This window comes from Drosophila elegans, unplaced genomic scaffold (genome assembly GCF_018152505.1).
Source record: "Drosophila elegans isolate 14027-0461.03 unplaced genomic scaffold, ASM1815250v1 contig_814, whole genome shotgun sequence".
In the NCBI taxonomy this organism is placed as follows: domain Eukaryota; kingdom Metazoa; phylum Arthropoda; class Insecta; order Diptera; family Drosophilidae; genus Drosophila; species Drosophila elegans.
The window spans coordinates 15,433,506-15,448,021 of NW_024546167.1; the positions used below are offsets into that span (position 1 = coordinate 15,433,506).

The 14,516-nt window shown below is 39.7% G+C and overlaps 3 protein-coding genes across 3 annotated transcripts; 1 reads left to right on the forward strand and 2 right to left on the reverse strand.

Annotated features, from left to right (window-relative positions):
- Positions 1 to 690: 690 nt before the first annotated feature.
- LOC108149256 (STING ER exit protein) lies at positions 691 to 1,744 on the reverse strand. The gene is made up of 4 exons (XM_017276699.2): positions 1,558 to 1,744; positions 1,340 to 1,500; positions 971 to 1,279; positions 691 to 896 (listed from the first exon to the last, which is right to left on the reverse strand). The coding sequence occupies exons 1-4, from the start codon at positions 1,676 to 1,678 to the stop codon at positions 741 to 743; spliced, it is 747 nt and encodes a 248-aa protein (XP_017132188.1). The 5' UTR covers positions 1,679 to 1,744; the 3' UTR covers positions 691 to 740.
- Positions 1,745 to 2,086: 342 nt separating this feature from the next.
- On the forward strand, positions 2,087 to 3,663 carry LOC108149480 (tRNA-specific adenosine deaminase 1). The gene is made up of 3 exons (XM_017277096.2): positions 2,087 to 3,028; positions 3,088 to 3,537; positions 3,598 to 3,663. The coding sequence occupies exons 1-2, from the start codon at positions 2,151 to 2,153 to the stop codon at positions 3,398 to 3,400; spliced, it is 1,191 nt and encodes a 396-aa protein (XP_017132585.1). The 5' UTR covers positions 2,087 to 2,150; the 3' UTR covers positions 3,401 to 3,537; positions 3,598 to 3,663.
- A 121-nt stretch (positions 3,664 to 3,784) lies between these two features.
- LOC108149481 (carbonic anhydrase) lies at positions 3,785 to 10,956 on the reverse strand. Its single transcript, XM_017277097.2, has 3 exons — positions 10,689 to 10,956; positions 5,346 to 5,504; positions 3,785 to 4,786 (listed from the first exon to the last, which is right to left on the reverse strand). The coding sequence occupies exons 1-3, from the start codon at positions 10,720 to 10,722 to the stop codon at positions 4,167 to 4,169; spliced, it is 813 nt and encodes a 270-aa protein (XP_017132586.1). The 5' UTR covers positions 10,723 to 10,956; the 3' UTR covers positions 3,785 to 4,166.
- Between the last annotated feature and the right edge of the window lie 3,560 nt (positions 10,957 to 14,516).

Below are 14,516 nucleotides of genomic sequence, written 5' to 3' on the forward strand. Positions count from 1 at the left end.
AATGGTGAATGGCATTCCCGGCGCAAAAAGAAGCGATTTTAAATTCAAACTGGAATAACTCACTGTATTTATAAATATTTTTTTGTAAAACGGCTTCTAAATGTACATTTTCTGCTTTTCCTGCCTGTGACTGGACTTTATAAATAGTCAGTAAAATCGACAGAATATATTTTATAAACCTGCCGACTTTTATTTACATTTAAAAGATTTTCCTAAGTAACCAAGAGCAGATTTTTAACTATCGATTTTGATCAAACACACATAATCTAGTTATTAAGTTGTTGAAAAAATGAGTTTCCAATAAAAGTTGGCTTGTTTTTTGGGATTTGGAATACGGCTTTACACATAAACCGACGTCTAATAACAGTATTGCCCTTAAACGATCCTCGGTGGAGCCTATATTTTAGAAATGTCATAGTGTTTAATATAAAGCCTTTCAGTTTGTTGTTAAATTTTCAGTGATTGAGAGTCCGATTTTTGTAGAATGTCAGCATTTTGTAATTTCAGGAGTTCGGAGGTGGATCCCACGGAGTCCAAACGTTCCAGCTTCTTGGACTCCGATGCCGTAGACCAGCTGCGGAATCAGTGGTGCGTTTATTTATTAAGCCTGCCCAAGACTCCCTTTGAATTGCAACTGGCCAAAGCTCGAGCGGATCGCATAGGAAAAAGAGACAATTGCGTATACTATAGTTTCGATTTCTTTAAATCTTGTATTAAAATAGTGTTCTTAAAGAGAGAGACTATCTCTCAAGTAGTGTACCACGCTGTTTCTTTTGCGGCGGAGGCGCATCCTCTGTTTTTCCTTTGATTCCCACATCGCTTAGTTTTCCGCCCTTACGCTGAAGCTGCTTTTCAATGATCCGTGCATTGTTGGCATAGCTGTCGGCAATCTCGCGCTATTTAATGAAAAAAATGTTTAATATGGTGGGATTACATGGTAGATTTAAACTGTAAACGGTGACCAACTTACCGCCTCGATTTCATCCTCCTCCTCGTCGATGGTGGACACCGTGACGGAACTGAACTTGCCCATGTTCTTGGTGTGCCTGGTGACCATGACCTTCTTGCCACTGGCGTCCACTATGCCCGAATCCTCACCTCCGCCCGCCGAGGAAGTTGGCTTGGCAGCTGCAGCTTTGGCGCTGCCCTTGAGCTCGGAACTTAAGAGCTGGCTGAGAGGACTTTCGCCCTTGTTGCGGATCAGGGCATTGAACATGATGAAGGTCACCTGGGAGTCGGGGCTGTGGCGATAGTAAAGTGGCAGATTGCAGCTGCGGCACTGAAACAGAACGATTTAATCAAGTGGGTTGTACAGCAAAAGTACTATGGATAAGCTCACCTTATAGCGATACTGCTTCTCTATCGCATTGCCTCTGCTTTTCCGCTTTATGTAGATCATCTTTGGCGTGGGATTGTAGGTGAGTTTGTTGGCATGGTCGTTGGCATTTATTACACGGGCATTGTCCACCTCCCGAAGTGGCAACTGGTCCAGAGTGCAGTCTGTCAAACAGGGTAATTTAATGACCATCTCTGGTTGAGTATTTTAGTTAATCCTACCCAGAATCAAAGCCATCTTGTTGCACAGGCAGTAGTAAATGTTTAGGGGCTTCTCCTCATTGTACTCCTCCTGATCCTTGGTATCGGAGCATACGATACTACGCGATACTACCTTGGGCATGGTTGTTTGTTGTTTATTGTTATATTAAGCTAATTCCACCGATTTCAATAACGCATGAAAATGTAAATAAACGAACAGTGTGACCAAATCACGCCGTTCAGAAAACGCATCAAGTGCACTTAATTTAATACCCAGTTCCCACTGAGCGCTTGCTATTTAAAATTTTTTAAATATTTAAATTCCTTCCTTTATGGACTCATTTTTAAGCTAAAATCGTACATTTTTAATTATTAATGTATTATATTTATTACTCATTTCAAGTACTGCAGTTGTTAAACGATATTGGCAAAGTTTAAATTTGTGATTGAAAATGCATTTCAAACACATTCGGTATTTTTTCTAGCTGCTGATCGATTTACGATAGTACTGAGCTATCGAATATATGGTATTGTGAAATGTTGTCGAGTTAATGTTTATATTTACCAAAACAGCTTAAAATCATTAAAACAACCCGAAATCCCTCTTTTTTTTAATGCCTACAACGGAAAATAAACCGTCCATTCAGGACATAGCTAGGCTTTGTCTGGAAAAATTCGAATCGTTGCCCAAAACGGGAAAACCCACTGCCAACCAATGGACAGTTTTGGCGGGAATATTGGAGTTTAACCGGAAAACAAGGAACAGTCAACTGGTGGCCCTCGGATGCGGAACAAAGTGCATAGGACCATCCAAACTTTGTCCAAAGGGCTTTATTCTTAACGATTCCCATGCTGAGGTGTTGGTACGACGGGCGTTTCTCCGCTTTTTATATCGGGAACTGAAGCAGGAGAGGATCTTTCGGTGGAACAGTGACCTAAATAGCTACGATTTGGATGAGCACGTGGAGTTTCACTTTCTAAGTACCCAAACCCCTTGCGGAGATGCCTGCATTCTAGATGTTGAGGAGCCAGAGGTAAAGGCTAAACGCCAGCGACTGGATGAGGAATCCGAGATGGTCTATACAGGTGCCAAGCTGATAGGTGACCTAGATGATGAAGATCCAATGCAGCAGACGCCGGGAGTCCTGCGAACCAAACCAGGACGTGGAGAACGTACCTTGTCCATGTCCTGCAGCGATAAAATTGCCCGTTGGAATATCCTTGGAGTGCAAGGAGCTCTACTCGACTCCCTGATCTCGAAACCCATCTATTTCAGTAGCCTAAACTTTTGCTGTAAAGATGCCAAGCTGGAATCCTTGGAAAGAGCCATCTTTAAACGTTGGGAGGCGAAGTCCTTTGACCATGATCGCTTCCATCCCCAAAAACCACAGATTCGCATAGATTCTGGCATCACCTTTGAGTTTTCCCAGCGCTCCGACTGGCAGCCTTCGCCAAATGGCTTAGTTTGGTCTCAAGTTACTGAGGATTTAAGGTAAGTCCTCTCAAAATATTTCCCTAACATAATAATATAATTATTTTCTTTATATGCAGACCCTATGAAATCTCTGTAAATGGAAAGCGCCAAGGGGTGACCAAAAAAAAGATGAACACTCCACAAGCTGCCTTAGCAGTCAGCAAGTACAATCTGTTCCTTAGTTTTTTGGATATTCTTAGATTCAATCCAAAGCTCTGCGAAAAGTTTAATGAAAACTTTTCCAATCTGGAGACTATGACGTATGCTTCCTGTAAAGATTTGGCTGCAGATTACCAGATGGCTTGGCGTCAATTAAAAGATAAATACTTTATTCAGTGGACCAAAAAGCCAAACGAATTGCTAAACTTTACTCCAATGACCAATAAATGACAAAGGCAAAAAACAGCCAATTAAACGAGAATGAGAACTATAAAGTTCTACAAATTAAGCTTTCAAATGTTTATATATCAATCAAGCGGACATTTAAAGTTGCTATTGGATAGGAATTTCTTCTTTTTTAAGAAATGGTAAGAATAAATCCTGCTGATACTTGATATCTTAACTGATTTACCTATTTTTTATTTTAGCAACCCATTTCCCAAAAAACCAAATTCAAGAAGAGATGGTGCTTACGTTGCCTTATGGAACATAAATAAAGAAAAGGTTACCCAATATGGATATGTTTCCGTGGAACCAAATGAAAGGGTCTTTGTCAAAGCGAATTTTCCTTGCACAATTTCTCTGAAGAAACCCTTGAATTAAAACACACACTGGTTCATCATATGCAACATCTAAGCGTGTTATATTTATTTTATAATACCATAATAACATTAATCTAATTGTCATTTTGCAAACGTTTAACGAACAAACAAACGAACAGGCGTACATTAACAATTAAGGTTACAACTACACATCCACTGATGCGAATACGGATACGGATACGGATACGGATGCGGATGCGGATACGAATGCACATATAGGAGGTATATTCGTATGCTTGCTGAGAGTACGAACTAAGACGAGAATTGAACAGTGGGATGTGCCGGTCCAGTCCGAGGCGTACGGATGTGATGTGTGGGTGCTAACAGCTAACAGCTAATCATACGACTCGAATCCGTTGACTATCCAGGGATTATGACCATTTCATTAAGCGAAATCAATGGCCCCCGATCTCGCGCAGCTCACGCTTGCCCAGCGGCAAGGGAGGACGGAAGTTGTTGATCACCTTGCCGTTGAACTCGTTGCAAGGACACTCCTCCTTCACGTCGTAGGCGTTGAGGTTGCGCATGGCGTTCAGCTGGTCGTCGGACACCTCGATGGGCGTCTTGAACACGATCCAGATGACGCACTCGGAGCAGGGCGGCGTGGTCAGGGAGCCCTCGTACGTCCAGTAGGTGTGCACATCGGGCAGCAGCTGGCCGGGATCACAGCCCTGGGGCAGGGTGACGCGGTCGCCCTTGTGCAGGACGAACTGCAGCAGGCTGCTCACCTTGTCCAGCTCCGGATGGTGCTCTCCAGCCTGCAGAAACACGCCCAGCACGGCCAGGCCATCGGGAGCGGCTGCCGCCTCGCCAAACGACTTGTACTTGGTCGTGTTCCAGTGCACCAGGTGCAGCTCGCCGGCATAGGACACTCCGTCGACCGTGTGCTCGGATCCCTTGGAGTCCGTGCAGCCCCAGTGGCAGTGGAACTGCTCCAGCTTGAAGATCTGGTTGCCCAGGGGTCCGCCGGTCAGCTCGGACTCGGCGCCGTTCACATCCACGCGCCAGCAGTAGCCTGTAAGTAATGAACATAATTTATTAGCAATTGTAGTGGAAATGTTAAAAAAAAAATGGAAATGTTTTTTAAAAAACTTGACATTTTTTCTGAAATATTTATTTTAAATATAATTTATTCATGTCGAATTTTTGTATAATACAAATATTTAACTATTAAATCACGCAAATTAATATGAATTGTATTTAGTATTCTGACTTTATAATTAATTATTATATTCAATATGGAATTTTTCAATTAATAGCCATATATTATTTTAACTATTTCCTTTTTTATCATCCTAGCAATAATTTATTACTAATAAGAGGTAACACATTACTTATTATACATTCTGTTTTGTTTTGTAAATAAAAGTCGAGGAATTAAAAACATTATTAAAAATAATGAGGAAAATAGGGAGTTATAAAAATATCCACTGGATAGAAATGTGTTCATTAAATCATAACTATATTCAACTTAATCGAATAATGCTGTTAAAAGCATTTAACTCAAAATTCGCTTTGAATGGAATGTTTTTGCATATAATCCCACGAATATTAATTATCATTATGGTGCTTACCAGGATTGACCAGGCTCTTTGTGTGCTCCGGCACATACTTCCACTTGAGCGGAGAAACCTTCAGGTCGCTGCCCTTTTTGGCGCTGGAGGGCGTGATGTCCACGGGCGACTGGCGATGTCCAGAAGCTTGAGGATAGTCCTTGGCCCAGTGGGCAGGTCCTAAAAGAAGAATATTGAATATTGCTGGGATAAGTACACTTCAACTAAAGTCATTAGGTATTTGTTCTCCCAAATTAACCCTAATTACGCGCTAATCCGTCGATAAGAAACAACACATTAACTTAAATCAATTCACTTAAGTATTCCATTGGGGATAGTTATGGCTAGCCTAATGGTTAAGTTGTCAAATCTTGATGGTAAATTTAATCCATGATATCCTCAGAATAAACATACAGTAACTTATTCTTTGTTTGATTATACAAATAAAATATGTCCCCGATTTATTTCTTGCATTCATGTAGATAACTTTATAACCACAATATCATTTAAATAAATCATTAAGTTTATTTAACAACATTTAATGCAATAAGAATGTTAACTTAAAAATAATGAAATAAAATGTTATAGGATTTGAATAAAAAAATAATAATAAAAATAAATTAAAAGAATTACCATGTTCAACTGAGAAGATACTTTGACTTAAGAATGAGTAAATGAATAAAAAGTAATTTGAGTACTTGGCATTTTTATGACTGAATATTACTTGTGTTTGCCGAAGCATTGACTTAGCATCTTATTTATGAATATGTCGCCAACTTAAGCGTTTGCTCAACTGGCAGTCATAATATTTGCATAGACCTTTTATCTGACCAACCGGCTGAGGCAATACAAGTATTTGCACAATTTTCTGTTCCCCTGTTTGCTGCATTTTACGATTTATGTGCGTGTATGTGGATTCTTTTTTAATTACTGGCGGTGGTGTGCAAAGTCATAGCAAATATTGACACAGAGAACCACGTCACGTGCCAGTAAAATCACTCTGAAGACCGCAGGCCCAAGTCATGTGATAGGATCGCTGTTGCAGATAAACCGCAAATGTGTGGTCGACTTGGGTTGGGTTGGGTCGAGTTCTGTTGTCTTGGGTGTGGGGTTGTTGTTTGTCTAAACCAGACCAAAAGTTATAGACCCTGGCAATACAGTGTTAGCTGTTTAGCTGGTTGGCTGGTTACGTTGCCCAGGAACAGACAGGGGATTCTTATCTAACCCAAAGACGCCGGGCAAAGCCTCATTTGTCATTTGATAGATCGCCTGGCTCAAGGTGTCAACAGCTTTGTTGCTTCTAGTATTTCTTTCACTGATTTCCAAAGTCCTCCATAAAATATTGATAATAAATAACCGAGTCAGGTGAAATGCATTTATCAAAGCCGAAATAAAGTTCTCTAGGTGCAAAAAGTTTATGCATGTGACTAGCATGGCCCACATGTCGTATGAAAGTCACGTATACGCCGTGTTGGGCATATAAAAGAGACTGGATGCACGATCCTTTCATAACTTAGCAGGCAAGTGCAAATTTCCGGTCGTATTTAACACATTGCCTTTTATAATCAACAATCAGCAGGCGAATAAATCTCCGAAATCGGAGTTATAAATAAATAATGAACTCGAAGCTTTTGTTGATTTAAATGTCCCAGGCACAATGTCTTTGTCTACCTAAGAAATTTGCTGCTGACTTTGGCCGTAAATACTTTAAGATCACCTGGCGACATTTTCGCAGTGCCTGTGATAACAATAAGCAGACTTAAAAAGCGTAAGAGAAAGCAAACAAATACGAGGAAATGGCACAGTTGTGCAAACACAGAGTGAGATCGGAAATAACCAGTTGGCATTATGCGACCCTTGAAGCTGATCAAACGAGCCTTTGTTTTACTTATTTAGCCACTTTACTAACGGCAAATTCTTATCGCTCTTTTCGTACACTCCTCAACTAATTCATCATCGTTTTACACTTAATTCTGTTTCAATTTGGATGACAGAGAACAAAAGCCGCAGCGTAACTGTGACCATTAATGCTGTGATAAAATCCAAATGATTTTTTAATTGAATTACTGCAAATGAATTACCCACAACCATATCGCCGTAAATGCCCCAATAGAAAAGCAAAAAACAAACAAAAACAAAAACCCGAAGCTGTCTGAGAGAGAACTTGTTCCGGAAACGTTTACCCCGCCAAACGGAATCTATAATGATCTTTCGTTCGATTCCCCATAAAAGATTTTCCTTAGCGTTGCAGTCTCGAGTTCTGGATGTTCCCAAAACAAGTTTTGTGTGTCACAAACAAAGCAATTTTAACACAATATGTATTTCGGCATTTAAATAAATAAAAAGCGTATATAAAACCCTGGAGACAAATAAAGAAATGCGCGTTACGAGAGCTTTAAAAAACACGACAAAATAAAATTTAGCAATTAGCATTTACGAATTTACGAGCTAAGCGATTCTAAGCGAGCCTTGCATGATAAAATCATCCAAATTGGAGGGAGGCATGAGTTATTTGCGTGTTTTTTTGTCTTTCCTCGGGACGATCGGAAGGAAGTACTGGCAAAAACTGGTTGGGGGAAAGTACCCACCCCACCGAATGTCGAATTGTGAGTCAGGCGGCAGTATATGATGATATATAACTTGTCTCTGGACTATATTGCTTTTTATAGCCACCCAATTGACCGGGCTAAAAAGCAACAACCCCCTCGGCCACCTTGGCTGGAAGAAGCCCCAGAAATGCCTTCTACCCTTGGTTTTTACCACGACATTTATCTAACGTCCAGCTATACAGCTACCCAACCAACCCTTCAATCACCTGCTAAAATTTTTGCCTGTAATTATTTGTTTGCATGTGAGAAATGGCGACAATAAACTGCAAATGGAATAATTGAATTGTCGTAAAAGTCAAGGAGTACGTAACCGAAATGCATTTTGGCCTAATGAAAAGCCTCGTCGAAATGTTCCCTTTCAGATGTTTGGTCACGTCTGAAATCCGAACATTTTAAAATGATTTTTCCAACCCATTGGCATATATATCATATATACATATTCAATATAAATAAAATCTGATTTATCGAAATAATTTTATTAGCGCGCCCAATAAAATCAGGTGTTATATCTAAAGAGCTGGCCAAAAATAATATCAAACTGACGATTTTCCACACGTTCCTTTGCCTGAGCGATCGTTTTTCGCAGTTCTATTTTTTGTTTTTCCAACCCACTAATAAATATTGAATATTATGAAGGGGTCTGGATTTGATCTGATCAGTAAATTGCATATAAAAAACGTACTCAAAGTGAACTTTGGTATTAATTTGGGTGCAATTATTTCGTAAGTAATTTTGATCTATCCGCGAAACTGATAAGTCACCACGAAATATATCATCTTAGAACATTATAAATCCATCGATCATTATGACTATGACAATTTAATGATATAGACACTAAAAAATGGGTTTATCATCGCCAGATAAAGTTAAGTTTCCATAAAGATATAGACATTAGAGGGTTGCGGTTTGAACCAGTAAAACCAAGAATGTAGTTACGGCACTGGCGATTTAATCAGCTAATAGATAGATAGGAAGTCGGTTTCGGGACATTTGATCGATCTTCGCACATAAACACGCGAGCTGTAATCAATAGTGTCCAGATGGAAGCGTGTCGCTGACCATTCAGACAGTTCTAAAAGTACCCAGGGGTTAGACTCAACCTGTGCGATTTGATAAGGATGGATGTGGCTGCACTGATCACACAATCGCTACACTGATAAAAACCTATAGTAAATCCCACTATTTTATAACCACTTCAAGCTTAGCAACATTGCACTCTATTTTAAATTTGAACTGTAACTATTTTCGAAACAGATTTTGTTATCAGAAATATTTAATATAAATTAAAACCACAATAAACTTAAGCCTAATGATTCTAAAACAAATAAGAATAATTTTCAATTTCAACATTAAACCATGCACATTAATATGCATTGTATATAGTTTGAGGATTTTGCATTTAATTTAAACATGCTATAAGCTATTTTTTTACAATTTTATTTTTTATCACTGTACTTAAAATACGAATATATGGCGAAGAGTTTCTCATGCTTAATAATGGACAATCTCGGCTCTGAAGGAGGAGCTCGCTGATAAGGTTCTTCTTGGAAAGTTACCAGAACAAAATCAGAATATCAGTATCAGAATCGAAATCGAAATCAAATCAATCAGAGCAATCACAACCAGTTAAGCAAATCAATTGAAATTGTCAAAAATTGAAGTTTTTGATTTCTGAATTGATATGTTGGCAACGCAACTATGTAGTCCATTAGTGTTATGTGCATATATATATATCGCATTACGTATACGCCCAAGACATTGGAACCGGTCATGTGTCCTTAGCAGACGAAGAACATGCACTTGACTAACCTTCATAGCGGAAAAGAGCGAGGGGCACCTGGTGCTCAGAAACCAAACACAAAAACAGCAGAGACAAGGCAAGAAAACAATCGATCGGTGGAGAATTTTTACCATAGACCGTGTGGTGTGTATTCCAAGTCGAACTCGTTTTGCGGTTCGGCAGTCGAGGCGGTTGACTCCGCCGGGGACTGGTTACTGGCTACTGGGAAGCACCAGATCACGATCACGAGACCCAGCTCGTGCGAAACTCCCCGATCCACAAAAACCCGCTCCCCGGCACCCGCTCCCCTGCATTTTAATTACTGCCCATTATTCATTAGTGTCCAAGTCGTCTGTTTGTGCGCTTCAGCTTATGAGGCATGAAATCGAAGTGCAGGGCATTTCAAAAATTGTGCAATGAATACAGCGAAGTAATCCCCTACTTTTTTGTCTACTCTGTAATCTAAACCCTTAGAATGAATGCTTTTAAGAGTAAAATTATCTGACTAATTGGCTATTTATTGAGCTTTTACTCACACTTTGCTCTGATAACTTGATTGTTTTGGCATTTTATTGGGTTAGGTTTACCCCTACATCTTTATCTAGCCAATATCTTATCGCTTTACAGCCCTGTCTGATTCGGGAACGTGACGTTTTCTTGTCAAATAGATCAAATTTGTCATAAAAACAAAATGATTAAAAATTCCTCAAAGATAACATTTTGCACCAAAGATAAATGGAAATTCCTTTTAGGAAGGGAAAAATCTTGCCAATCGAGACACGCATGCGCAGCGTGTGCATATGAGTCAAAATATTTGGAGCCACCGCAGACGGCGATGTCTGATTAGACGAAGGCCAGACTGGTAAACAAACCGAAAGCGGGAACTTGATTTCGCCGGAGGCTGCTTAACCAACCACTGCCACTGCCAAAAATTCAAAACAAACAAACAAACAAGCCCAGAAACTGCGCGCTTACCGTTCTCTTCGGTGTATCCCCAGTGGTGGCTCATCTTGAAGCTAAGATTATTATATATCCTGTGGGATCCTTGAGTTTCTAAGGGATGTTGCACTCGCGGTTGATGGCACGCGTCTGACTTTCGCTGGGGATCGCTCCGTTTACTTTATAGGGAATACCTATATGTATACGGGTAAGCGGGATTCTATGGAAGCGTAGAGCAGTGGAATCGCGAAGCGGAGTGGAACGTCGACTGTTTGGTTAGTCCGCCGATTGTAGACTGCCATACCGGACTCGGGACAGCGCTGCTGACTTCGAAACCAGCAGCGACGTCAAAGCGGGCAGCACGCACCTTACGAGCGGCAGCGGCGGCGGCGGCAGCGAAAGAGAAAAATATATGGGCAAAAACTGTAGCACCGGAGAGCGTGAAAGTCGTCGGTTGAGCCAGTGAACTAAACTACTGCTTAACCCCACAAAGCCGTTTAGTGGTTAAGGGGGGCGGGGGTGGTAGAGCGGTACCACAACGGCGTCATTAGAACCGTTGACAGCGCGCCGCCGGGTTCAATAGTTTAGTTTGGCCGCACTTGAGTCTCCGTCTCCGGCACAATGGGGCGCATACGTAATGAGTTCGATTTCGTTTTCGCAGAGCCTCTAACACTAAGCATTTGGTTTATTTGCACTATCCAACTACTTGACCTTGACTCTGGATTGAGTGCTGGGCGGGATCGGTGGTCAGAAAGCGGAAATGTAAGGAAAGGCAACAATGCATAACATTAATCGATTATTGTCAAGCACGATCGATCAATTTCTAGGAGTTTCAGTAGCAAATATAGATAGAAAGATAGTTGGTTATTATTTAAAACTCTAGGTGCTTGAATTTGTTTGGATTTTTATTTACGGTTAAGTGGGCTACTTTAGTTATAAAGTGTATTTTGGAATTTTGTAACTAAAATGTATGAATTCACAGTGGGTATTTACTGTAATCAGATCATTTTCTAACAGAGGGTTTTAAATATAATTAATAACTTAATCTATTTTAAATTTACAGTGACCAGATCTATATCTAAAAGTTTGTTTTTTATACACATCAATAATTTGTATTATTATTATTAAGATTTAATCCACAGAAACTGCAAGGTTTCCTTTATGCTGAAGAATTCGCGTTATCTTTTTAAGTTTTTAACCTTACACTTTGGAAATGTAGAACATGATATAAAAGGCAAAGGTATCACTTTTGGAGATCGACCACTGCTCAACTACTTCTACTGTGCCTAGACATTTTGTAAATTGCTCCATACATGCGGTAATTTTAATTTTTTCGTTTCGGTTTTGTTGTTGAACTTTTGTGCATTGTTTTTGTTGGTGCTGTGGGACTTAAAGCGTGATCGCGATCGCGCGCTCGACAACGCACACAGATCTACATATATGTACATATATCTCCATATATACACATATTGGATGGATCGTGGTGGGGGAAATGGGGATGGGCCTGGTGGTGGCGACACGCTAATCGCAGCATTTTTGAGGGGAACTGCTCTCTCCCTTCGCATGAGAAGGTGGGAACTGGTCATGGGGGCAAAGGGATCCATAATTTCCATCAACGCGCTGCTCATGTTATTCCATTAGTCCATTGGGCACAGTCACCGCATAGCACGAAGCCACTTCAGCGAGTTAAGCACAAAATTTGTCACTAATTTCAATTCTGCGCCGCTTTTGTTTTGTATTCTCTGCGCTGCACAATGGGTCAAATTGGTTGCACGGATTCACAGACTAACACTTAAGCACTTTGTTGTTCGGCAACTTTGGTATCCTCACCGTTTTTTTTTTGATCAGCGCTATCTTTGTTGCTCCCCCTGGGACAACACTGCGTATGCGCAATTAAGTCGGCGCGTGTGAAATCTTCGTTTGTTTGCACTTGGCTTAAATCTTATCGCCCACTTTTCCCTATACCGAGCTGGTTTTTTTTTCTAATTAACCATGTATTATTATTTGCGCTTTACAGCGTTCTGCCCCCTTGTTAAGCCCCCTCATCCACCCACCAACCCCCATCATCTCATCGACCCCAACTCACGTGCAATTTCTAGTCGTTCGCTTCCGCCTTTTGCCATTCGGCTCGACGTTTTTGCAAAATGGAAATGAAAATGGAAATGGGAATGTATCTGGCTGGAATTTGATTTAAGCTCCCGCTCGGACAGCCCACTTCAAGGTCGAGTAATTATTGTTAATGGCAATTAACTGAACCCATGTGACGTACAAAGTTTTTTGGTCGGGAATGGGAGCACTTAGAAGAAGCACATCTGATTCATCATTTTTGTAGCTAAACACACTGATTAATTTTAAAAAAGCACCAAGCTTTATTTTAATTTAACAAGTATGAAATTGGTGCACATATATGCTTATTCATTCTCTTCCATAAATCGATTTGAAATTCATAAAACAATGAAATAATTATCTTTTCATTGCTTTCTTATCAAAATTTATGTTTATATATCCATAAAGATCCTTTTTCATATAACTTTTCTTAATGTCGAGCACATGAGATTATTTATGGCATTGTGAATAAAATCTCCAAAACATTTATCTTACATAAAATAAGTACGAAACAAATAAACATCAAGAAAAACAAAATAAACAGCAAGTACAATAGTTTTAAAAAATGTCAGAGGAATATTTTTGGGCATTTATTTAGATAAATCTAATCTTAGGAAGTTAACTATAATTTTATCGCGAGTAAACTAAACTAAATGGAAAAACTTTCAGACAGTTCAACCAACTTTTCAAGGTAAATGCGACAAGTCGTGAACTTTCTCAGTGACACAAAACCAAAATTCCTGCGCTTTTGTTAGCTAATCATCATCATGCCCGATAAAAAACTTTAAGGAACGGCCCGAATCTAGCATTGTTTGCCTTATTTACCTCTCGTATAATCGGATCATGTTTATTTCTTAATTATTTCTGGAAACACGCGTGGCTAAGGATTTCATTTATTTTGTTATGCCAGCAACTGTTTAGCGCTATAATTCTCTTTTTATAAGGCATATAAAGTAAGTGACTGCGTGGCTTGTCAAAGGTCGCGAACCAAGTTTGTTGTTAGCTCAACTGGGATTCGGCGGAGATTTTTGGGATATTAGGTGGTAAAGATATAGAGATACTCATCTATACAAAATATTTGTCTTCCTCTATGTACGTAAGCGCCCCCAATTAACACCTGCCAATGTGAAACTTCGCAAATCGAATCAGAAATCGAGAGCGTGATTAAGTTTCCACTGAAATTGACATATTAACTAGATCTATTAGCATATGCCTTAGAATTTCCAGCTCACACACTTAATACATACGGAAATCCAGCAATCCCAGAAATCTTTTTCGCACAAAGTCCCATTGATTTCTACCCGATCAACTCAGGTTCGGGCAGTTTGCAGGCGGTGCGTGTTAATCGATTTATTTAACCGGCGAACAAACAAAGTAGCACGAAAAATATCACTCCGAGTCATGTGGACACTGACTAAGGTACGAATTTTGGCAAAAACAAAACGATTAAATTGACTGGGAATATTCCAATGGCCTCTCTTACTTAAACAGACTACGTATAAACTCATTCCCTGTAATGAAAATTAGTTTTGAAAGCTATTAAAGAGCTGTCGCCAAAGACTTTAACTTTGGTTTATTGCTGAAATAAATTTATATTTAAATAAGTGATGATTGGATAAGAATTTTCTCAAGATGTATAACATATTGATTTTATAATATTCCAAAGGCCTCTCTAACTCTAATAAGATATAAGCTCATTCTATACAGAGAATATTATTTTTAAAGGCCATCAAAGAGGTATCGCTAAAGACTAAACTT

What these genes read in the sequence shown, in the direction of transcription:
- LOC108149481 (XM_017277097.2), bottom strand. Translation starts at nt 10,722, where the DNA reads ATGAGCCACCACTGGGGATACACCGAAGAGAACG. An exon ending in GGGATACACCGAAGAGAACG is followed by an intron (nt 5,505 to 10,688) that starts GTAAGCGCGCAG and finishes TTCTTCTTTTAG; the next exon opens with GACCTGCCCACTGGGCCAAG. An exon ending in AAAGAGCCTGGTCAATCCTG is followed by an intron (nt 4,787 to 5,345) that starts GTAAGCACCATA and finishes CATTACTTACAG; the next exon opens with GCTACTGCTGGCGCGTGGAT.
- LOC108149256 (XM_017276699.2), bottom strand. Translation starts at nt 1,678, where the DNA reads ATGCCCAAGGTAGTATCGCGTAGTATCGTATGCTCCGATACCAAGGAT. An exon ending in CAAGATGGCTTTGATTCTGG is followed by an intron (nt 1,501 to 1,557) that starts GTAGGATTAACT and finishes CCTGTTTGACAG; the next exon opens with ACTGCACTCTGGACCAGTTG. An exon ending in AGGAGGATGAAATCGAGGCG is followed by an intron (nt 897 to 970) that starts GTAAGTTGGTCA and finishes TTCATTAAATAG; the next exon opens with CGCGAGATTGCCGACAGCTA.
- LOC108149480 (XM_017277096.2), top strand. Translation starts at nt 2,151, where the DNA reads ATGCCTACAACGGAAAATAAACCGTCCATTCAGGACATAGCTAGGCTT. An exon ending in CAAGTTACTGAGGATTTAAG is followed by an intron (nt 3,029 to 3,087) that starts GTAAGTCCTCTC and finishes CTTTATATGCAG; the next exon opens with ACCCTATGAAATCTCTGTAA.